The sequence below is a fragment of the Protomyctophum parallelum genome (genome assembly GCF_964188405.1).
Source record: "Protomyctophum parallelum genome assembly, chromosome: 1".
In the NCBI taxonomy this organism is placed as follows: domain Eukaryota; kingdom Metazoa; phylum Chordata; class Actinopteri; order Myctophiformes; family Myctophidae; genus Protomyctophum; species Protomyctophum parallelum.
In genome coordinates this window covers 64,973,581-64,998,890 of record NC_139697.1, presented here as the reverse complement: position 1 = coordinate 64,998,890, position 25,310 = coordinate 64,973,581, and the positions used below count along the sequence as shown (strand labels likewise).

Genomic DNA, 25,310 nt, shown 5'->3' with positions numbered 1-25,310 from the left:
CGGTGGCAGAGTCTGGTCTAAAGCAACACAGCAATAGACATTGTAAAGTCCCCCTCTGTGCAACGTTTCTGCTTTGTTCTGCAATTCGTCAGGATTCATCTATTCTTGAACGGTACACAATGACACACAGTATATTTCTACACACAAAGACTTGTATACCTATCGTTCTACGATTACTTTTACTGACTTGGTCAATCCTTGTAACTTCTGGAAAACATTATACAAAAGATCCATCCACGTGATTCCTCATAGGGGGTGCCGAAGTGCGTAGGCCGTAGGGTTCTGAAGGTCAGAGTGTTAAGAAGTGCGTAGGCCGTAGGGTTCTGAAGGTCAGAGTGTTAAGAAGTGGGGCTTATTCAATGGCTACAGCTGTACAAAAGAGTTTACATTCACAGCATCAAATGTCCTCTTAACTTTCTGCGTTCATTATGGGCTGAACCAGGGCCAATGATGCATCTAAGACACAGGATGAGGCAAGAGTGGTTCTTTTGTCATCTCTTTAGGCCATATTGTGTTTGTCTCTTGGTCTTCTAGAAGCTCACCAAGTTGTACACCATACTAGAAGAAAAAAGAAAGAAGGAAAATAAAACGGGAAGATAATAATTCTAAAACATTATTCGTTGGGATAACATACTGTAAATGTATCAGACTAACAGTTTTCATTCATTTAATTTATAATAGTATAATCAATTTTACTTTAAATGATTTGCTATCAGTTCCTTAGTCTTGTCTAATACGTACCTGTATAGATAGTAGAAGAAAGACACCAGGTAGAAACCCAGCTTACACCAGGACTCCTTCTGGCAGTAGTTGAGAATATCTGCATTCATCACACTGACAGGATCATACATCACCTCTGAACCATCTGCTGGCCGATGGAAATATCTTCAAGAGACACAGGATAGTCTATAGTTAGGTTTTTATTGCTTGGTTGTTAAAAGACAAAAGAAGGTCCACCACCTGCACCGAAAGTAAGGGAGCTACTACGGAGCTTCTTTTATCTTTTATTTTTGTTTCCATCTTTTGTTCAAACACCTGCATACTTCAATGACAAAAAACTAAACTAAAACTAAAAAGGTTGAAACAATAAACGCTTTACCCACTCCCGAAACTAAACTAAATTAATCTAAACTGAATTTTAAAAAAATATAATAATAATAATAAATCGAAAGGGGCTCCCTCTGAGCAAATATCTCCGCCAGGCTGGGTGTTGTACCCAGGGCTGTGTAAGTAATGGGTTGCGGCTGTCAGAACCCTATGAAGCTATGGGGGGAAATGCCTGTTCTACGACATACAGTTTTCACATTTGTGGCACATCCTATCGGCAGGAGTGAAAGCCTCTTTGGCAACTAGTGCACTCACTGTATAGAAGCCCCTCATTTCAGTCCAACGTGTTGCGTTCATCATATTATATATATACCGTATTTTGTTAGAAATGTTTGCCTGTAATTGGAAAGTAACTACACTATGGAATATCTATTTGATGCTCACTGGTGATTATGTTTTTGCAAGAAACAGTGACATTTATTGTATTTGTACTTTTGTAGCACATTCTGGCCTGAAGGAGAAAATAATCAATTACAAAAAGTTTAAACCAAATACAAATAAAAGATTAGGTATTCTTATTTTTCATGTTTAAACAGAAAAACACTTGAAATTAGTCATTTTGGTCAAGCAACACCTCTGTGCCACCAGTAAGTACATTATAAATGAAGCATTAGAGCTGTGTGGAGCTTGTGTGCGTACCTCCACAGATGGTAGAACAGCAGGGGGATGTTTAGGCCCAGTGTGACCCACTCTCCAGCGCACATGAACATTAGGCAGAAGAGCCCGTGTATGGAATACTCTGGTACCACCAACTGAGAGCACACAGGATGTCAGGTGCTAAAATATAGACAATGATCTTTCTTTCTCTTTATCGTCTGTCTGTCTGTCTGTCTGTCTGTCTGTCTGTCTGTCTGTCTGTCTGTCTGTCTGTCTGTGTTTCTATGACCACACACATGCATAATTGAAAGATTTCATGTAACAATATTTGAGAGCCGATGAATGTTATTAGTTGTGACTATCACAGTACATTTTGAACTAAACACTGTAGTGTACTGAGAGAAGGTTTTGAGTTATTATGACACAAAACAAGCAAGAATGCAATATATAGTCATCAGGTTTTACAAATAGCATGGAAAAGGGAGTTCAGCTATATTGTATACAGTATATAGTGTTGCTCTGATTCATCATAGAGAGGCAAATGTTATCAAGATTAGAGTGCTCTTATGTCACTCCCACCACCTCTCACCCCAGGTATAATTGCGGTACTCACCTTTCGAAGCAGGTTGCAGATTCTTTCAATGTTGAGAATTCTCTCCCTCTGAGGAACACAGAATATAAATAATCAAATTACATTAGAATTATTTATTAGAACACAACCGGGCACAATAATGGGGTGTCACACAACAAACAGAAACGTTCTTGCGAATAATTAATTAATTCCATGATCAATAGCCGTTTTTGGCTCTAGACACTGGCAACATGGCCAGTCAGTCTGTGGACAAAACAAACAAGCAAGCTAAATAATTGCATGTTCACCACATTATTTCAATGATCTGGAATATCCATTCTTGAATATCCACAGTGGAATATCCAAGTGTTCACATGTAGGATGTTCACTCTATTTATATATTTTACTTCACATTCAATCACCAGAGTGAGTAATCTTCAATTATATTTGTTAAAATGATTTCTTACTGCTCTTGTGGGGTTACTCTGATCAATCGGGTTCTTGAAGTCCGTGCAGAGCTCATCAAATGCAGTGATCTGAAACAAGGTGACATGGATACACTTTGAATGACTGACCTTTAAAAATACAAGTAACTGGTATGGTACAGTACAGTACAGTACTCTTGTATATGTATGTTTGTATTATACAGATGCAAATATGGAAGACAGAAGCCGTCTAGACTGTATGTCTAGAGACCACAGCAGCATTCTTGTCCTGCAGTATGAACAATAATCGATATCCGAGCTTGCCATATACATGCTCAGAATAACAGATTGTTATCTGGACAGTATGCTTCTGAGCTTTTGTGTAAGATAATTGTCAATTTGAATAATATATATGTGTGTGTGTGTGTGTGTGTGCGTGCGTGTGTGCGTGCGTGCGTGCATGCGTGCGTGCGTGCGTGCGTGCGCATGCATGCATGCATGCTGTTCTCTGTGGTCCTTTATTGAAATGTCTGAGGAGATATTGAGGTGAGGACAGAAAAACAGTAAAACTCTATATCCTTAGTTGACTGGAGTCCCCCCAGATCTCTATACTAGGGGCCCTCCATTTTCCCCCTCTAGGCTAAATATGTTCACTGTAAACAGACGATCTAAAAGCTCACAACATGGCACATTGTGCACTGTATTAAATGTTTGCCTATTTTCCCTGAATGTTAGCATAATTATGACATGCCCGGAAAGGGTTGAAGTGGTTAAAGCAAAGGAAGGTATTGTTTTATGTCAGGGAGATACAGTAAGTCCTCTGAAATTGATGTGTAATTGGCTGCTCCATGTAAGGTGAGGTGAGCATCAGACAGGACTGTTTGCATGTCTGTGATGAAGCGCAATAGAAACATTCAAGGTGCTTTGATCTGCCAGCAATTTAATCACAAAATGTTAGCTTTCTTTATCGTTATACTTTTTTTTCTCCTCTCTTTTCATCAGTAGTACTTCATCTGCCAGTGAAGCTCTAAATTGAATCCTAATTATTCACTGCTGTTCACCAGTTGTCAATTCAACTTTCAAACAATGGAGCTTAATGTTTACGCTTTGCTGAAGAGCAGAATGAGCTGATGAAAAGGTGGCGATCGACATATTAAGTGATTATGCCTCCTCTGCCTCTGGACCCCTACACAAGTGCTCCCCGGCAGGTCTAGGATCAGCCATTTGCCTCCCACTCACCATCTCCCTCCCAGTTTTCTATGGTGCGTAAATAACATACAAGAGTGAGGGGACCGCCCGCCTACCCATAACCAGAGGCAGACACTGCTTGTACAGTATGTACAGTTGTACACTACAACAAGATAATATGTGTCTGTATTACATCAGCAATGTCTGATGTGAGCAACAAACCCTATCTCTAAGCCAGTGGTTCTCAAAAACGACCCCCAAATTAATATGAATCTGAAATCACACAATATTTATGTAGTTAAAATGTTTCCAAAATAGTCAATTATTATTTATAAAATGGCAGATCTTCTATTTTCAAATAGTCAACGGTATATAGGTTTAAAGTGGTTCATCTGATTGTGATGCTGTATTAACACATTTTGCCGGGGACCCCTCAAGGACCCCTGGTCCTTGCTCTGAGGAAGGGTCTTACCCCTAATAGCATGAATATATAGTGGTCTATTTCACACTCGTCTATGTTGTAAACAGATGCAGTTTCCATGGTGACATGGTCAGACCCCCTCAACGGGCACCATGGTTACTATAGCAGTGAACAAGCGATGGTATTGGTCGATACCCCACATGGAAAAGGGGGAGCTCTAACTATGGATGAAAGCAGGTGGTGTGTGTGTGTGTGTGTGTGTGTGTGTGTGTGGGGGGGGGGGGGGGGGGGGGGGGTTAGACATCATAGTTTGATAAGCTTTTTCAATCACATGGTTCATTGCCGAGACACGCCCACACATGCAGTCTCGTTAGCATCTCTCTCACGGTGACTGACTCATACTCAGTCTAACCCACTCGCTCGATTCATGAGTCAAAGCATCTAGTCATTTCAAGGCTGTTTCTTTTTGTGTTCATTTGTGTTTCACACTAATAGCGTCTCATCGCATTGACAGCTGATTCTGGAGTTGTGTGGCATTTGGCATTTGTAGGAACTGCTTGTGTGGAGGTGAGGGTTGTGTATTGAATACTGAACGTGCATATCTCCAGTGACGCCTGTGCAAATTCCAGTCCTGCAGACAGACTGACAGGTGCATACTCTGTCCCTGAGATCGGTATATCCCTTCTTATAGGCTACTATAACATACAACATGTTAATGGGTAAATGGGTTGCCACCTTACACTGCGTGTATACTATATATGTATGTATGCTATATATATATATATTTGTTGACGGCATACCAAAATGTAAGCCAGTCACTGTGCTGTGAACAAAACAAAAACAATTCTGCTTTTACATTTTTTATTACACTATTGCTATTATAGCTAGGCGGGAAATAGCTGTTTTCAATGCATGATAGTGCAGATAATGCAGTGATACAAGCATGAAATTTGGTACAGATGACCTTTATATGACCATAATCGATAATCAACCTCGGGCCACGCAAAATTCCTCCATTTTCTAAGATGGCCGCCAGTTTGCAATTGGACCTATACGTTTTGGACTACACCAATTTGCGGGGCCTATAAAACTTAGAATTTCCCCTAATTTTGGTATAAGATATGTCCTGGAGGTATTTCTACCAAGTGAGATAAAACAATAACATTAGGTTCCAATATGGCGGCATATTTTTCAATATGGCTGCTGAGAAATTGCATAAATGAACATCTGCTCATGGTTAATCCACAGTTGGCGATACAAGCATGACATTTGGCACAGATGACCTTTATATGACCATAATCGATAATCAACCTCGGGCCACGCAAAATTCCTCCATTTTCCAAGATGGCCGCCAGTTTGCAATTGGACATAGATTTTGGACTACACCAATTTGCGGGGCCTATAAAACTTAGAATTTCCCCTAATTTTGGTATGAGATATGTCCTGGAGGTATTTCTACCAAGTGAGATAAAACAATAACATTAGGTTCCAATATGGCGGCATATTTTTCAATATGGCTGCTGAGAAATTGCATAAATGTACATCTGCTCATGATTAATCCACAGTTGGCGATACAAGCATGATTATATGAACAGTAGGAATAAATCGTATTTTGTTCAAATAAAACATCTCTCTTCAAAAGTTAAATAAAATTGAAATGGCCTACTGTATCTGCGCAGGTTAATTTCAAAACACCGACATTTAAATGTAGGCTATGCATTTTCCCACACACTTTCCCATGCTCTGGTCGGTCATACAGTATACCGTAATGCATTTTAGGAAGGCAGCTGCGGGCCATATAAAATGTACCCATGGGCCACAATTGCTTCCTGGGCTGGACTTTGGACATGCCTGCTGTACTGTACTGTACTGTACACGCGCTTTCTCACAATTCTTTCACACAAAAGATTGGGCTTGATGCTGTCTCAGCTCGCCCTTCTTCATTAGACAAGTAATTATAGTATAGCCCCAGCACTTCCAGTAATACCTGTACCACTGTGTTGCCATGATTCATGTGTGTGGTGAAAGCATATACTGTACTGTATGTCTCAATCTGTGATTCATTATCACACAAATCTACAGTTACGGCTTTACATTTGAAAGGGCGCACGCAAGCATCTTGGCATAAGAGCAATCAGGGTCAGAAAACCAACCAATGTTGCATCTTTAAATCCGATTTTTGGCCAGCTCTTCTGTACCTTTCAATTGCAAATGCGTGGGTTCATTTCCCTGTGTTCAAGAGAGAACATGCAGAACTCTTGCAGGGCTAGAATGCACCTCATTTTTGCATGTTTGTGCCAGAGTGCACAGTAACAAATATATAAGAAATAATACAATACTTGCCAATCTCATATTGGCACTTAATTCCCTCTCATCCCTTAGCATCAAAGAAACCTGTCTCGGCCGGCCCCTGTGAGTCTGACATTGTGCTGTTTACCAGCAAATGCTTGTAATATATTTGAATGAACTGAAGCTTATAATGGTTGTATTTGTCTCTCTGGGTTAAAATGGTAATCTAATGAGCCTAAATGCCTAAAACTAAAAAGGTTTTTGGAGATTGAGGTAACTGAATCTCGTTGGCAAACCACCCTACCACATCCCAGATCACTCCCTACAGCAGCGGTCCGCAAAAGTTTTTGGCCGTGCACCCCCCTCCTGACCTATAGCTGACGCATCCCCCAACGCTCCGTCTTGTTGTATTTTGCCGAAAATGATACATGCCAGCTTTCCGGGTGTGTGTAAAGTTTAAACACAAACATTGAAGACAAAAACAAAAGTGAGGACGCAAAATGTGATTGGCCTGAATGAGATGATGTACTGTATGATGATAAGAGTGCCCGGGTGCCCCTCACTTCACACGGGTGTGATTTCTTCAAATATCATTATGGCAAATAATCACAGAATGTCACTGCACTGAGAGACATGCAGCTGCTGTATACTCCCACAGCTGCTCTATACATCTCCTTTTACTGGATTTTGCCGTTTGTGTTAATTAACACCATAAAACCGCCATTACCCTTTTTATATATCTATATATTTTAACATTATACCCCAAACTTAGATTGTCTCCACTCGCCTTAGGCTATTCAATGCATTGTAAAGGTAAGATACTGCTCAGGTTCAGAGCCACTCCGAATTAAATTAACTTTTCTGGACTATTAAAGTACAGGCACACCTGTCTAATTTCTAGGTGTGTGTGTGTGTGTGTGTGTGTGTGTGTGTGTGTGTGTGTGTGTGTGTGTGTGTGTGTGTGTGTGTGTGTGTGTGTGTGTGTGTGTGTGTGTGTGTGTGCAGAACTCACCTGCCAGATGACGAAGAAGATGAGTGCGGCACACAGTACCAGGGTCAGCATGTAGCAAAAGGCCGCAAAGGTGAACGCCATGGCTGAGCTAGCCAGCCTGAAGACGGGATGAGCGAAAGAGAGAGAGAGGGAACTTTGCCCCACTCTATCCCTCTCTCTACTGTCTGGGGGATCTCTCCCTCTCTCTCCTGATATAGCTTGTTCTCCCACCTTGCAGGAGGTTAATATCTTGTTTTGTCCTCTTTCTCCTCACCCTGACCCAGACATACTAAGGACAGGTTGTGATGAGAGTCTGTAGTGTCTGGCCAATGGTGAATCAGCCGCTGAGAAAAAGCCAGAGAATCCTCAACATGACAACTTTTTCTGCATTATTGTATGCTCACTGTCTTGTCAAAGGATTTTGATCTACGTTTTACGATTGTCACATCCTCCCCTTTTCACGTATCAGTTGGGAGGAAGGGGGGTGGGGGGGAAGCGGGGGAATTTCTCTCTCCCTCAAAAAAAAAAAAGTTAACGAAGAAAAGGCTGTACAGAAAGCTTTTGAAGGCTCTGCCTTCACAGCTACTGCTCTGGAGATGCACACCTTTTTTCAATTTCTGACAGGTTTAATGTCTGTCCCCTCCTCTTCCCCCTCCCTAGAGTTTCTCTCTACACAAAGCCAACACATCTTTCTTCACAGCGACACAACAACCAAAGGTGTCTCACTGACACCCTGACAAAAACCAAAACAGAGCTTCCTCTAATGCTCTCTCTCTCAGTGGGATTCAACGGCATTCCTCTTCCAAAACGTCACAATCTGTGATGTTGTCTTTTACGTATCGGTGGTCGAGTTATGTTTACGGCTTTTTAATTTACTTATTTTGTTGTACAATTGAGTATGTGAGGTCTGTTAAGAAGTCTGTTAAGACATATACAATACTTATAAAACGCACTAGTATATTATAGCTATTGCAAGACCTATTTTAGAAATAAGAGGAAATGGCATTGTTTCCCTTTTCATCTTTTGGTGAAAAGCATGTGCATTATGATTATAGGTTTCTACTATGTGGTTATTTATGTAGGTTACAGTATGCAAAGAATGAGCATCAAGACTGTACACATATGATTGCACAAAATTAAACAATAATAAAGAATTCTAGACATTGACAGCTGATTTTGGTAAACAACTTTAGTATAACAACTTGGTATTACCAAGTCACTGACACCCAATTGTGCAACTAAACAAGCAAAGTATAGATTGCCAAGGAGTAAAATATTCAATTTACATTAAATTAAATTAAATCATATTTTACACAGACTATAGTCATCTTAACAGCGTCTCCAATAGTATGGATCAATATTTCAGCTGACCTTAATAACAAGGAGAGAATACTTGCATTTGGTTGTAAATGTGTCATTCAAATCAGATATTCCACGCTCTTCCTGCCAAACTCTGGCTCTGTCAATCTGGGTCGACACCATGTCTGATTGCTCTGATTTACATCTCTCTCCCCCTCTCTCCCTCAGCCGTATCGCTTGCTGTTTATTTTAGTTATTGTTTTTACCTCTACCCAAGATTTTAATACAACTAAATATATTCTTCGCAGGATGTAGGAAATTGTCTACATGCTGACAAGGGATGTGTTCTCTGAAATGAAATCTCCACAACGTGTTGAAGTTCCAACAAATGCACCTACTGTATACTGTATCTCTTGTCCCTTCCCTCCTCCTTTATCTTCCAAACCTCCTTCGCCTTATTTTGTGTCTCGCTCTTAAAAAGAAAAGAAAAAGAAAGCACAGCAGGGATTTCAAAAAGGGAAAAGGGGATTTCGAAAGGGGACTGTCTATCTCTGCCTGTTCCCCTTTTTTCTCTGACTCCAATATGTTCTGTCACGCCAGATGTTCTAATGAGCCAGCCAATAGCATGTCTCATTTTCTCTCCTTTCTTTCTCTACCGCTCTACCTCTCTCTGTCTCTCTCTCTCTCTCTCTCTCTCTCTCTCTCTCTCTCTCTCTCTCTCTCTCTCTCTCTCTCTCTCTCTCTCTCTCTCTCCCCCCTCTCTCTCCTATTCTCTCTCAATCTCTTGCAATAATAATAATAATAATAATACCCTCCGATATGTCTACATTATAACATTAATAGTGGGTCATCCATCATTTATCAATCATTAATTTCTCACTTCCTTCTCTTCTCATGCCACTTGCTACTTGTATCATCTACTCTGATCATGCAGACTTATACTGTATCATGAGTATGTTGATCATACAGACTTATACTGTATCATGTGTATGTTGATCATACAGACTTATACTGTATCATGAGTATGTTGATCATACAGACTTATACTGTATCATGTGTATGTTGATCATGCAGACTTATACTGTATCATGTGTATGTTGATCATACAGACTTATACTGTATCATGTGTATGTTGATCATACAGACTTATACTGTATCATGTGTATGTTGATCATACAGACTTATACTGTATCATCTGTATGTTGATCATGCAGACTTATACTGTATCATGTGTATGTTGATCATACAGACTTATACTGTATCATGTGTATGTTGATCATACAGACTTATACTGTATCATGAGTATGTTGATCATGCAGACTTATACTGTATCATGTGTATGTTGATCATGCAGACTTATACTGTATCATGTGTATGTTGATCATACAGACTTATACTGTATCATGAGTATGTTGATCATGCAGACTTATACTGTATCATGTGTATGTTGATCATACAGACTTATACTGTATCATGTGTATGTTGATCATACAGACTTATACTGTATCATGTGTATGTTGATCATACAGACTTATACTGTATCATGTGTATGTTGATCATGCAGACTTATACTGTATCATGTGTATGTTGATCATACATACTTATACTGTATCATGTGTATGTTGATCATACAGACTTATACTGTATCATGTGTATGTTGATCATACAGACTTATACTGTATCATGTGTATGTTGATCATACAGACTTATACTGTATCATGAGTATGTTGATCATGCAGACTTATACTGTATCATGTGTATGTTGATCATGCAGACTTATACTGTATCATGTGTATGTTGATAATGCTGGACCCCAAGCCATACTAACAGTGCCCCCTAGTGATGCACGACCCACTTGTTCCAATAGGCTAATAGTTTATGTTTTATTTTTCATACAACCAATCAAATCAAACTTTATTTATATAGAGCACATTTAAAACAACCGTGTGTCGACATGATCACAAAAAGCACATGTATGCATATAAAATAGAAACATCTGACCAATAACACATGTGTACATGGACAGAACAGCACTCCTGTGCTCTGTAGCAGTGACTGTGATTGGTCATTGTGGATCTACTTGTATGTACAGAATAGCTATGTGGCTACCTATTATTCAGCAGATGCCTGAAGAAGATCTTTGACCGGACTGAGTAGAGGGACCCCCACACAGTAACTCTGTCATTTCTCAACCATTCCGGATGCGGGCGGCTCGCCGGAACCGGACTGGCCATGTTCCTGGGGGTCTGGATGTTCCGGGGACCCGGTTCGTGAAGCGGCTTGCCAGAACCGGGCCAGCACCCTGGCCGTGTTCCTGTGGTTCTGGAACTTTGTGATTTTATGGACACACTTGCTGGAACTTTTAAATGTTTTGTAGATTTTGAGTTATTTAACTTAACCCTAGAACACTAAACATATTTTTTGTTACACCATCACTAAACACGGGTATATTTTACCCAATAAAAAGTATTCCATAAAAGAAATTTCTCAAAATATATTGCAGTATTGCAGTACAGCAATACATGGCAACTTGAGGTACTCTTCTTTAATATTTCCTCATGGCTTTTCACAAAAAACAAAAAATAGATTTCAAAAACGTGCATTTTTTTTTTTTTTATATTCCTAAAAAAAAAGAGAAATTAAGTTGGGAACTTCTCCTTTGGTCCACCCATGTGTGAGAATGGTCGAGTGAAAAAAAGAAAAAAAAAAGAAAAGTCCATTGGATTGGATTTTTCTCTATCACACTATCACTAAACACTCGTGAAATTCATGCGAACACCTGCCTGTAGGAAAAACCATGTCACTGAGCATCATGAAGGTACAGAAAGACCCACCCACCTCAGACCATCAGCAACTGCAAAAATACAATAGTCCGGGGGAAAATCACCCAGGTTTAGTGTTCTGATTAAATGTCCGACTAATGCATTGTCAATGGCAATAACACAACATTTGGCACGCTACTAATTCGCGTATTCTTCGTGTATTATTATTACATATTATTACAAACTTAGATCAGTCGTTTCACACCCGGAGCTAGAAATGATCATCCATGCATTTATATCATCACGTCTGGATTACTGTAATTCTCTCCAAATCCTTATTAGACCGCCTGCAACTAGTTCAGAACACTGCTGCCAGATTGCTGACCAGGTCCAGGAGATCCTGCCACATCACACCCATCTTGTTTTCCTTGCACTGGCTCCCAGTAAATTATAGAATTCATTTTTAAATTCTTGTCATCACACACAGAACCCTCCATGGTCAGGCACCCCCATTTTGTGACTTACTCCACCCATATGTATATCTCTGAAATCCTCATCCCAAGCCCTGCTATAGTCGTTCCACCCATATGTTCCTAGAAGGTCTCTGAGATCCTCATCCCAAGCCCTGCTATAGTCGTTCCACCCATATGTTCCTAGAAGACCTCTGAGATCCTCATCCCAAGCCCTGCTGGTCGTTCCACCCATATGTTCCTAGAAGGTCTCTGAGATCCTCATCCCAAGCCCTGCTGGTCGTTCCACCCATATGTTCCTAGAAGGTCTCTGAGATCCTCATCCCAAGCCCTGCTGGTCGTTCCACCCATATGTTCCTAGAAGGTCTCTGAGATCCTCATCCCAAGCCCTGCTATAGTCGTTCCACCCATATGTTCCTAGAAGGTCTCTGAGATCCTCATCCCAAGCCCTGCTGGTCGTTCCACCCATATGTTCCTAGAAGGTCTCTGAGATCCTCATCCCAAGCCCTGCTGGTCGTTCCACCCATATGTTCCTAGAAGGTCTCTGAGATCCTCATCCCAAGCCCTGCTATAGTCGTTCCACCCATATGTTCCTAGAAGGTCTCTGAGATCCTCATCCCAAGCCCTGCTATAGTCGTTCCACCCATATGTTCCTAGAAGGTCTCTGAGATCCTCATCCCAAGCCCTGCTGGTCGTTCCACCCATGCATATGTTCCTAGAAGGTCTCTGAAATCCTCATCCCAAGCCCTGCTGGTCGTTCCACCCATATGTTCCTAGAAGGCCTCTGAGATCCTCATCCCAAGCCCTGCTGGTCGTTCCACCCATATGTTCCTAGAAGGCCTCTGAAATCCTCATCCCAAGCCCTGCTGGTCGTTCCACCCACAAGGCTAAAAACTAAAGGTGATCGAGCCTTGGCTAGTTTCGCCCCCAGGCTATGGAATCATTGGAATGACCTCCCGGAGCACCTGAAATCTGTGGCCTCAGTGGACCTTTTAAAAAAACATTTAAAGACCCACCTTTTTGGACAGGCCTTTGCAACATGTATTGATCTCTTGATTATTATTATTTATTTTTACCAGTGCCGTTTGTTCTGTTTTCTCTTTCTTTGCTTTATTTTTCATTATTCTTATTTTTATTATTAATATTACTATTGCTAATATTGATATGTTTTGCTTTTATTGTTGTGAAGCACTTTTTGACACTTTGTCTGTGAAATGTGCTCTATAAATACAATTTACTTTATACTTACATATTAATACATAGGGCTTCAATTATATATATATATATATATATATATATATATATATATATATATATATATATCTTAAACCACAGCTACTGTCCATCGTAGTCTGCAGACCCCCATTTGAAAATGTATGCCAAAGACCCTCATAACAGAAGATCTTTACAGTAGTCATTTTCAACCATTTTCATTTAAAGGACGCCCAGTTTGATATGCAACAGGCTATGGATGGACCCCTATTTAATGGCATTTCTATCTCTGAGACCCCAATGTATATTGTAAAAGCAATGTTAATTTGTGCATAAGGGTCCATTTGGTTCCAAATTATCATTTAGCTGGGGACCCCCTGGACCACTCTTAAGAATCGGTGACTCAGAGGTAGGCCTAAACAAACAACATTTATATGTTGGCTATTCAAAAAATTGCAGATATACAAATGTACATCTGCTTTTTTTGACATTTTTGACATTTTCATTTTGAAAAGTTGATACATTTTAAGAAGTTGTGTTGGAAGTGAAGTGCTATTGCCATTGGCAAAATAGGCATTGGGCGTTTAAGTTAAAATGCTCAAAAACTACAAATCATTTCAAAGTAATTTAAGGTGACCATTTATTCAAATAATTATGAATAAATAAAATAAAAATGCATGAAACATAAAATTGCTATAAAGAACAATCACATAATATGTGATTGTTAAATGAATTATATATTATATAATTAATTTGCTGTATGTCCAAACCATTCTAGGTCTGTCAGTCCCTGTGAGCACATCTAGCCGTCAGCAGGCGTGAACTTGAAGCGCAAGTTTTCTTCTTCGTGGGTTTTTTAGACAGCTGGTGGATGGAAAATAAGCTCCACCTCCGCGTCCGACGGACGCTACGGACAGTCTCAAATGGACGCGACGGACAGACTCAAATGGAAGCCGCGCACAAGCGTGAAAATGAAGCGCGTCACCCGGCAGTGATAGGCACTAGCCAATGGAACAGATGCAGCCTGCAGCCCGTCCACTGGGAGGAGTTATACTTGTAGTTGTCTTCTTTCACGCTGTCAAACGCCCCATGGGAGGGAATTGTGAAGCCATGTCAAGGGATACAGGAAGACATCTGGGCAGTGGGCAGCTCGAACTGCTCGAAGTAACATTATGTCCAAATTATTAACAAAACATTGAAAAATCGTCTGAAGAAATAAAGTAAAGCATTGGTTCTCATGTTTGCTTCAGATCACCCCTGTAATCTTTTCATCCATGGCACCCCTGGCTGAATTACATTGTCATTTACTACTGTAACCCTGATCCATGACATTGAAAATAACTTTTTTTTATACTTTATAAAATAGCCCGTTCTCTTCATCATGTGCTGCCCTTCTCATCACCATTATCCATCTCCGTGGTGGTCTAGTCGTTAGGGTGCGGCGCTCTCACCGCCGCGGCCCGGGTTCGATTCCCGGTCAGGGAACACTGTTTTATGATGAATTCCTGTTCTGTTCTTTAACTATATAGAAGTGTCTATTTGTACGTCTTTAATGTTTTGATGAATTGAACAATGTGGACCCTGTTGTAAACAAGTGTAATGCTTAATTGGTTCGTCCACTCACAGTTAACAGTCTTTGTATTGAGTTTGTGCTTGAAATGTATTGTAATTCTGCAAACTGTTAATAAATATTTAAATCAATCAATCAAAAATCTCCTTCTCCTTCTCACCGCCGGGTGACACACGCTTGTCGGCAGCTTACATCTGACGCCGCGCGGAGGAGAGCGTCAGATGTAAGTTGTCCGTCCGCAAGTCGTCGGCGAAAACAAAACTAGTTTTAAAACTCCTCGGCCGGGAGGCGTACCCGGGTCCCCCGTTCCAAAGGCAAGTACATTAACCAGTCGACTGTCGACTGACTCCATAGCCAAGTAGCAAGGCAGCAACATATAGAGCCTACACTAGAATGCGCCTTTGTCTGTGTCAACATCTTGTCACTCAAACGTCCCTCTCACGCCCACTTCGCTAACGAAGAAATAGAGGACTACAGGCGTTTAAATAGGCTTCCGTGTGCGTCTCCTCTAGGAACCGCCCAAAGCCCCGGAAGGATTTAAAGTGAGACCTGACGCGACGGACAACTGAAGCTTTCACGCCTGCCAGTGTAGCCACAGCCTCTGTCTGTCTGTCTGTCTGTCTGTCTGTCTGTCTGTCTGTCTGTCTGTCTGTCTGTCTGTCGTGCGTGCATGCGCAGCTTGTAAATCCACACAGCTGTGAGCCATTCACTCAGACAGACCAATGACCGACGTCTAGATCCGGATACAGTAGGCGGGGCTTATGATTTAAAATGGAGCCCCATGCGGTGCCTAGCAGTGTTTGGGGCGTGCTGCTAAAAGGTAATGATTGTTTGAGCTTAGACACGGTTAACGTTTGTGCTTTTACTGATGGTGATTTGTTGTGGCAGTAAATTGACAACAATATGAGGAATGTTTGAGAAGGAAGCTAACAAACAAAACATTGTTTGAACATGAACAATGGTGGAAAGTAAATATTTACATTTACTGAAGTATACTGTGGGCAATATACTCCACTACAAGTATTTGGAAACTTTTAATTACCAGTTAATTACTTTGTAGATTGGGATTATTATTACAAAACATAGCCTATAGGCTACATTGCAATTTACCACTACAGCCATATTTTGGCCATTTGAAAGTAGCTGTTCTACAAACTCACAATGCATTGTGATGCAACACATTGTGAGCTTGTAGACTTATTTTTTAAACATTTGAAAAGGGACATTCTGCATCATGGGTACATTATATTTTTTAAGTACATTTTGATGCCAATACCTTTTTTACGTTTACTTGTGTATAGGCTACATAATGTACACAAGTTGTAACTGTAGCATTTACACATTCATACGATTAATGTCTATCTCTGCTGGATGGCAAACTAAAATGTAGCCTACAGACTTACTTCTCAGAATTCAAAAGTAGCAGATCTACAAGCTCAACATGTTTGTTTTGATAAGTCTGGTCACACATTAAAACTAAATGAATCCACAGCACTATATAGTCCTTTGTATTTCTGCCATACAGAGCAACTTGATTTCAACTTTAAAGGGACACTTCAACCCTTTTGCAACCAGATCTTATTTGAATTAAGTTTGGTCCACTGCTCCTCCTTGTGGATATGGTCCAGGAAGGAAGTGAGCCCAGTGTCTAAAAAATCATATTACCCGCATAAGAACCCCAGGAAAGTGTTTCTTGTCTCCCAAACGGCATTAAAATAAGATCTGGTTGCGAAAGGGCTGAACAAAAAAGATTGTCCCATGTCACTGACGGGTTAAAGGGCCCTTTAACCTGTCAGTGACATGGGACTATTTTTTTTTATTTTCCTTTTTGTGGATTAATTTATTTAACGAGTTGCCCCCCCGCACACACACCACCACCACCACGACCAAATGACTGGATCTACAACTTTAAGTTAACAAAAATCAGAACTAAACCTGTGAGGGAAATATAATGTAGATTTTATTTTTAAAGATGTTTTTTGTTTTCTCCAATGTATGTAATGTTGGCGTATGTTTGTGTCTTACAGGTGAATCATGTGACCTTGGTGTCATGCGATGACCTTGGATGCAGTCTTCAGGAGATGGCTGGTATAATAGAGTGTCTACTCGGCTGGGCTGAAACGTATAACGGTGACAACGAACGCTCTCCCTGAGATTACGAAGTGAACGGTGCTCGGGACGTTTGTGCCATACAACCTTCACGGCTCTATTAATACCAGCTTATCTTCAACCGTGCGACGGAAGGCCCCCCACGGTACGTACCTGGATTACATGTGGCTGTAGTAGAAACTAGGGCTGTGTCACCATTATTTTGCAATTAACAATTATGATTGATGTTGAACATATTTGACTGAGGGACTACCATTGGATTTGTTTTGAATTTTAGCACTGAATCATAGCTTCAAATTGACATAGGTTGTTCAGTTTGACCCACCAGTTTTTGAGATGTGGCTTATAGAGTAATGTCTTGCAGAAAACAGCGAGGTGAGAAAACAGACTTGACGGGTTCACTTCTGTGGACTAACATTACGCTTAAGCATTTATTTCATATTTATGTCTATTTCAGACATGCTCTAGTATGTGAGGAGTCAGCCTGTGCTATTAACGCATTTTGCGGGGGACGAAGTTCTACTCGGGTGAAAAGCTGGAATTTGCACGATGGCAGGCTCAGTGAAATCTGGTCACATATGAATACAAACTTTTAATTTCTTCATGGCTTTTAGGCTTCATAAAAAAAAAATTGCACAAGGCAGATGTGACTAATTATAGCCCTAGAATGTCTGTTACATGCATTACAGTATTTCACATACCAGAGCCATAGATCAATGCTGTAGACTTGAGTTTGCAGCGGCAGCATGGCGGCATAAATGTGGTCGGCGCTCCGTGTGTACTCACTCAATAAATGGATATAGATATGAAAGTTGAGGACCATATCTGACTCAAGTCTTTGAAATAAAGACTTGGGAGTCCGATTTGGTCCTCAACTTTCATATCTATGTGAAGTCATTATCATAAAATGTTTTAGTCAAATATCTCCACTTTTTCACAAGCTGCACCCGGACGGCTTTCTCTCCGGGCAAAGGCGCTTGGAATGACATCTGGACTTAATTTATCAAAACTTCCTTTGATCATCACAAACGTCATCAGGGAAACACAAGATTTGGGCACAATTGGCAGGTGGTGTGATTAATTATCCAGCGCATATTGCAACGCACCTGCCGATTGTGTGCCCCAAACATTTGTGTTTCCCTGGTCAATTGGTGATTGTGTGTGATACCAAAACTTGAGGAAGTTTTAATAAATGCAGTCCAGCTGTCATCCCTTTGCCCGGCGTGAAAGGTGCCTGTGCGAATGCTGTGGAGATATTTGATGAAATACACGTTTTGTGCCAGAACTTTCACATTGATATGAAACTAGAGGACAATATCTCGCACTACATCTTTGGAATTATTTAATGGGCGAGTACAAACGGAGCATTTATCACATTTATGCTGCGCAACATATTATACCCACACAAACTCCCAGGAAAGTGTTTCTTGTGTCTTAAACATCATTAAAATAAGATCTGGTTGAAAAAGGGGTGAAGTGGCGCTTTAATGAGTTGACGCGTTAATCACAATTTGTGACTATATAGTGAAATAATGGTGACGCAGCCCTGTCAGTGACTGTTATGACTTCCAAAATGTCATCCTGTAGGCCGACAACTAATTATTTTCTTCTCTTCTGCCCTGCCATTTCAGAACGTGAAGCTGACAGGAGTTACGAACTCTATGCTGTTGCCACTGCTGGGTGATCTCTATGCTGTTGCCACTGCTGGGTGCTGTTCCTGTTGCCACTGCTGGGTGCTCTTAGCAGTGAAGGTTAGTTAACATTTTTCCTGCTGCTTGTTTAAGTGGGCTACATGCTACCCCGTCAGGTCAAGATCTATCGAGATCGAAATGTTGTCCTTAAATAGAAAGGAGGTAGCACACAATTTTGGTAAAAAATTACTTTGAGTTAATCGTTTAACATAATTTACGGGTAAAGTCTGTCCACATCACATATGTATGTTCTCTTCTAGTGTCTCGTCTCTATTCTTTGGTTTTAATAAAGTTATTTATTTTGGTTGTCAGAGTTTTTAATCGCATTTCGCTTTATTTATTTTTTTACAAGTAATGTCTTTATTTCTTCTTGATTTCTTCTTGCCTATCTATTGCCCTAGTTCTTCACTAGTGGTTTTTGTGTGTACAAATGTGATGTGGAGGTATGTGATTATGTTGTGTCATTATGGTAGCATGTAGCCCCTTTACCCTGTTTACAGCCTATGCTGTAGGTCTAACGGAGGAAGCAAATGATGGCCGCTGTGTCATTTGCTTCCTTGGTTAGTGTTTGTTTTGCGTTTACTAGCTGATATTGAAGGTAAGTGAGCGTAGTTTATTATCTTTGGCTGTTGGGCAGAAACCTTGTATCTCCACAGTGCAACCTTCTTTTGTAAATTAATTTCCCTACTTGGTCATGCTACAGTGTCACACACTAAGTAGCAAAAAATAGCCCATATTTATAATTAATATAACATGTATTGTTTTTTATATTTATATCTAACCGGTGAAGTATCAACAAGAGCTTGTGCCTAAATAACATCGGAACACTATTCATTCTAGCATTGGATCACAAGTTTTTTTTTTTTTTTTTTTTTTTTTTGGTCCAGAAAAGTAACTGTTTTGGACGTACAAGGTTTCTACCCAACCATCTTCTACCTCTTCTATTCTTTGCTTTAATAAAGTTATTTGTTTTTGTGGTCTCAGAGTTTTTAATCGCATTTTGCTTAATTTTTTTTATAAGTAATTTCTTTCTTGCCTATCTATGACACTAGTTCTTCACTAGTGTATGGTGTGTGTGATTCGGGTCGTGTCTCGCGTACAGTTTCTCATTTGGAGCTGTATCGTTTCAAGTAATTTGCCGGTAAAGCGTCATCACGTCAGTTCACATCAGATATGAACACAGGCCTGGTATGTGATGTGCATTTATGTGATTTTATTTTTAATGTGATTTCACAGCACTTGCGGCTATCACGTCATTCGGCATCGTTCACGCCATACATTTTGTTTATTGCTGTTGTGTTCTAATGTCATCCATAGTATTGCTGCTGCCATATTGCATAATTTGCACCTCGTATAATTTATGTCAATCGTCAAATGGCATTTGTCTTTTTTTCTTTTTTGCAAATATTTTGAAAACACTTTTTACTCACGCCACAAACCTAAGGCCAACTGCTTGGGTGGAGTCCAAGAAAATCTCTTATTTTGTTCATGTTCATAAAGCGCTCTAAGTGCTTAAAGTGCAGCAGCTAACATCTAGGTCATAAGACCATTGTTGGTGCTATATTTGATCTAATTTGTGAGTAAAACTTCACGTAAGCCCACATCACCTATGAACACAGGCCCAGTATGTGATGTGTGTTTATGTCGTCTCATTTCACATTTGTGAGTAAGGCTTCATCATGTCATCCCACATCACATAATGAACATGGGGTTAGGTTAGGGTAGGTATGTGATGTTGGTTGATGTGATGCATGTCTTTTATAATGTGCGAGTGAAGCTTCATCGTGTCAGTTCACATCACATTATGTGGTGTGTATTGATGTGATTTATTTATGCTACCATTTGCAGCTAAAACTTCATTCATGCCTGTCAGTAGGCGAGTGTTTTCTGCTGCACTTTTCACTTTTAGCACTTTGCAGCACTTTATGAGCATGACGAGATAAAATATTTTCTTAGTTTATGTCTGAGGAGTTTTCCTTAAGGTATTTGGAGTGAGTCTTCCAGTTTTCAATTGTATAAAGACATAATCATAGTCATGATTCAAATTCAGTGTGTAGGCTATCTTAATTCTTTTTTAATTATCTTGCCGCAGGAGGTCGGCAAGAGTAAGTTTAAAACATATTTTGCAAAATTGAAACTAATGACTGATTTGGACCTGTAAATTATAAAACAAAAACTAAGGCACTGGTGTGGTACTACTGGTTTACCAGAATGGGGTTCAACTCCCTGCGGTGCCCTCCATTTGTTGTATTTACATGGTTCATTTTCTGCTCATTGTGTTGCCTTTTCATAGATGATAACCCCCATGTTCTTTACTGTGTTTGTACTCCATACAGTTGAGTTACAAGTCTATTTAGGGGCCAACCCCGAAGGGACTCTTGGTCCCTTATTTTTCTCTTCTCCTTCCACCAAAGAATATCAGTTCTGGCTGTACGTGAAACTTGGCAATATCTATCTATATATTCTTTTGGGCTCCCAATTCCAATCATTTGAAAATGACGATTGGCCCTGATTTCCGATCACCCCATCTGATCGGGACAACCTAGAGGGCAATGCCAAACGGTGAGGACGCGAAGCCCACAACCATTGGCCAATGGGTGGCTCTATAGCAATCAACTGAAACTTTAAACGGGCATAGCTCATAACCCGAACCGCTTGACCGTGAGCAATAAAACGTTGATACCCATGTGTAGGGATGGAGCTCGATACCCGAAAACATCCGATAAGCTTATTGAGTACCCGTTATCAATAAGCTTTGGGCTTATCGAGTTTGTTAAGCATAGAGGTATAGTGGCCCGGTCATGTTTAAATCAAGACAAGAGGCCATCAATAAATGCCAACCAGCACTGTCTGGGTAAACACAATTACGCTGTTAAAGTGGCGGAACATATATTAACCTGTTAACAGTTTCTTATTGTATTGGTAAAAAGGTCAATTGCCTTCCAGCTGTTAGAAAAGTACTGTATTTGAAGGCCCTAGTAAATTATACTGGTTCGGTTCAGAATTGTCTCCGGTCTTTCCACAAAAAAATTAATTGCTCGATAAGAACCCGGCTCGAAAAGCCTGATCGTTGTCAAAGATTAACGAGCTCCATCAATACCCATGTGTCTCCTCTTGCCTCACTTTCGTATTCTGACTTTTGTATCTGAATTGTATCTCTCTCCTCCCGGGATCTTTGCTCAAAATGCCTAAACATTTCTATACGAAGATTGAGTCTAAAAAAAAAAAAATCTGTCTAATTTCTCGCTTATATTTCTCAGTCTAATTTCTGTCTAATTTCTCGCTTATTTCTCGGTCTTTCTCGTAAACTACAAGACATTTCATATGCAAAGCACTTAAACACAATTATATTCTCTATAAAATACTAGCCTCTATTACGTGTACACAATATACAACAGTGTTTGTTTGTGCAATAACTCGCCCTGGCGGTGTGACCACGTTGGTTGGGTGGAGGAGTTCTCTTCTCACCCTTTTCACTTTGTTGGGTGACCTTTTGTCATAGGTTTTTAATCTAGTCTTGACTGTGCAGTGCGTGTCACCCCCGAGGACAGATGCCGGGAGAAAGTGCCCGGGACTTAAACGCCCTGCCTCCATTTTTTGTAAACTATGAACGCACTGTTCTGTTAAGATTGTAGGGATCGATGAGTTCTTTGAGATATTGTGGGGCCTGACCTTGAGAGCTTTATAGGTGAGGAGGATTTTGAACTCTATTCTGTATTTAACCGGGGGCCAGTGTAGAGGCCAGTGATGGTTCTGATCACATGGTTCTCGTACCCCTAGTACTTCGTTCTTCGTTACTACAGAGGAGTTCCAAATCTTTGATTGCAACTTTTTTAATTTAATATTCATTCATTCGTTCATATGGTTAATGTAATAAATAAATCCAATTTTCATGTATGTATTAATTAGATTAACCCTAGAATCACTTCTGATCTACAAGAGGATTTGAAAAAAATGGTCTCGGACAGCATACTATAGACTGTCGCAGTCCCGCCCCCTTTCATGACTGCCGGCCCAGGAAATGAATCCCAATGCATTTTTCCCATAGACATTTCAAAAAGTGTTTATTTAAAGACCTTTAAGTGTCCAAATCATGACCACAAACAATATTTTGGACCGAAGAAGAAAAACACCAATGTGTTGTACCTGCCGTTTTTTCTACTTTCTAATTCTTTGTTTGGCCCAACATTGTGTTGTCATGATTTGTCACGACACGAGTTGGCTTTGTCCGGTGTAACGTCTTTAAATAAATACTTTCTGAAAAGTCTATGAGTCTACTAAAGTTTTGCTGTGTCCTGTAGTAAGTGTTTCACTGTCTCTGCTGCCTAAATTAAATGCAGTCTAGTATTTCGCCAGCACATGTCAATATTCACTGAAGCTTCAAAGCTTAACACATTTTTGAACCAATTGGTTAAAGTGGTTCAGAGGTTCATAAAAGCTTCATTGGCCCATCACTACAAAGTAGTATTAACATATATAAACATTAACAAGTATCTTCACAAGTTTTAACATGTTTGAGCCACGGACCACCATTTTACATTTATAGACTCTCACAATGGTGATCAGTGGCTCAAATGGGTCTGAGAGGCTAAATGGCCTCAAATCAAGTCCGTGGCTCAAATACTGAATAAATAATCATCAAATCAATCATTGCTATAGTGTGTGTTCAGTAACAGTGTTAAATAGCTCTATAGTGTGACAGTAATCATTGCTATAGACTATAGTATAGAGTGTTCAGTAACAGTGTTAATTAGTTCTATAGTGTGACAGTAATCATTGCTATAGTGTGTGTTCAGTGGAATTGTAATGTAACAGACACAATTAGAACTAGAACATTAAGCTCATAAATAGCTTAATGTTCCTTTTCTATGTATTAAAGAGCTGGAGAGACAGGAATATTCCTGTTACTGAACACTTAACACTGTTACTGGACACACACTATAGCAATTATTACTGTCACAATAACTTTGTAATGCTACTGATGTTTGTGTGCAACATTTGAGCTGACAGGCATTTTTATGCCAATCAATCAAGTCACCTTAATTCAAGTGATAGATTATATACAGGGGCATGCCATGTGGTCTACCTGCACAGCCTTTGTGATCTACTGGTAGATCACGACGTACCTTTTGGGCACGCCTGCAATACAGGATTCCTGTCCAGAATTGTTTTATTAAATATACAGCGTTTAAGTCGATCTAAATTTGTGCATTTCTTTTTCTGTCTTTCTTTCTTAAGGCGGAGATCAAGGTAGACAGCTAGCCAGCAAGCCCGCCCAGTCAGCCAACGCAGCCAGTCAGTCTCGACTCTCGAGGCCTCTCTTTCGCGTCTGGGTTCCTCAGATGGAAGTTGCATAGTTGGGTTTTTGATGGGTTGGGTTTCAGGTGGTTGTATTGTAGTAGCTTGACATTTCTTGGAGGCCACTTTCAAGGACAGACTTAATCTTCTGGAAGTCTGCTTGTTGGGTGGTAATGCAGAGGTCGTCGGCATTCTGATGGTAGTGGCTGGTCGTTTGTGTAGATATTGAAAAGGAGGGGGGCGAGCACGCTACCTTGTGGGAGGCCGTTCTTTTGGGCTTTCCATTTACTCCATTTGACTGGACATAGAAGCGCCTGTTGTTGAGGAGGCTTTTCCTGAACATTGTGCGGTGTTGGACAGTGTTGTAGGCAGCAGAGAGATCTCTGAATGCTGCTCCAGTTATTTGTTTTCCCTCAAACCCATCCTCAATGTGTTGGGTGAGGTTCAGCTATGTCCAGCACAGGAGCGGCCGGGACGGAAACCAGCTTGGTCTTTAGTCAGCTTGGTGTCTGAGTGACAACGAGGCGTTGGAGTAGCAGCCTCTCATAGAGCTTTGTAGGTGATGCAGAGGAGAGAAATGGGTCTGTAGCTATTTGGGGATAATGGGTCTTTGCCAGGTTTAGGGATTGCAATCCCTTTTTCCAGACAGAAGGGATGGTTTTCTCTGCCATGCATGTGTTCAGCATCCCCACAAGCCAGGTCTTTGCGTTAGGTCCCAGGTGCTGTATCATTTCTGCCAGTATGTCATCAATCCCTGCTGCTTTTCCAGGTTTCAACTTTCCCATTGCAGTTTCGAGTTCTTCTAGGTCGAAGGGTTTGGTTTGAGGGCTGGCTGATTGTGGTTGGTCTGATACCACTGTGCGATGGTATTCTCCTGTGGGTCGGCGGCGGTGTTGGTTACGACTGTTGGCCACCAGTTGTGATGCAACAGCGTTCGCTGTGACCGTTGTGAATTATGGGTGGCTCCCTGAGGTCCTTGATCCCCATGGGGTCCAACAGTGGTCATTAAAGCGTGCACACACACATGCACACATGCACCTACACCTGGACCTGTAAATGAACAACAACACAAAAACTAAGGCACTGGTGTCGGACTTCTGGTTTACCGGAACGGGGTTCAACTCCCTGCAGTGCCCTGCTCAATGTGTTGTATTTACATGGTTCATTGGTCCATGGTCTCAGGTCATTGAGCGGCACGCTATAGTGCGTGATTCTTCATCATTGTTGAGGATTTAAAAAAAGGTGAAAATCAAGGAAAAGCGAAAGGCTATAGTCCATGGTCACGGACCGCATACTGGTCAAAGTCATTT

The 25,310-nt window shown here is 40.6% G+C and overlaps 1 protein-coding gene across 1 annotated transcript; it reads right to left on the bottom strand.

Moving 5' to 3' along the window:
- Positions 1-530: 530 nt before the first annotated feature.
- cnih2 (cornichon family AMPA receptor auxiliary protein 2) lies at positions 531-7,700 on the bottom strand (the record flags this gene model as incomplete). Its single annotated transcript, XM_083772783.1, has 6 exons — positions 7,611-7,700; positions 2,743-2,811; positions 2,318-2,365; positions 1,747-1,859; positions 742-885; positions 531-558 (listed from the first exon to the last, which is right to left on the bottom strand). The coding sequence occupies exons 1-6, from the start codon at positions 7,689-7,691 to the stop codon at positions 531-533; spliced, it is 483 nt and encodes a 160-aa protein (XP_083628909.1). The 5' UTR covers positions 7,692-7,700.
- Between the last annotated feature and the right edge of the window lie 17,610 nt (positions 7,701-25,310).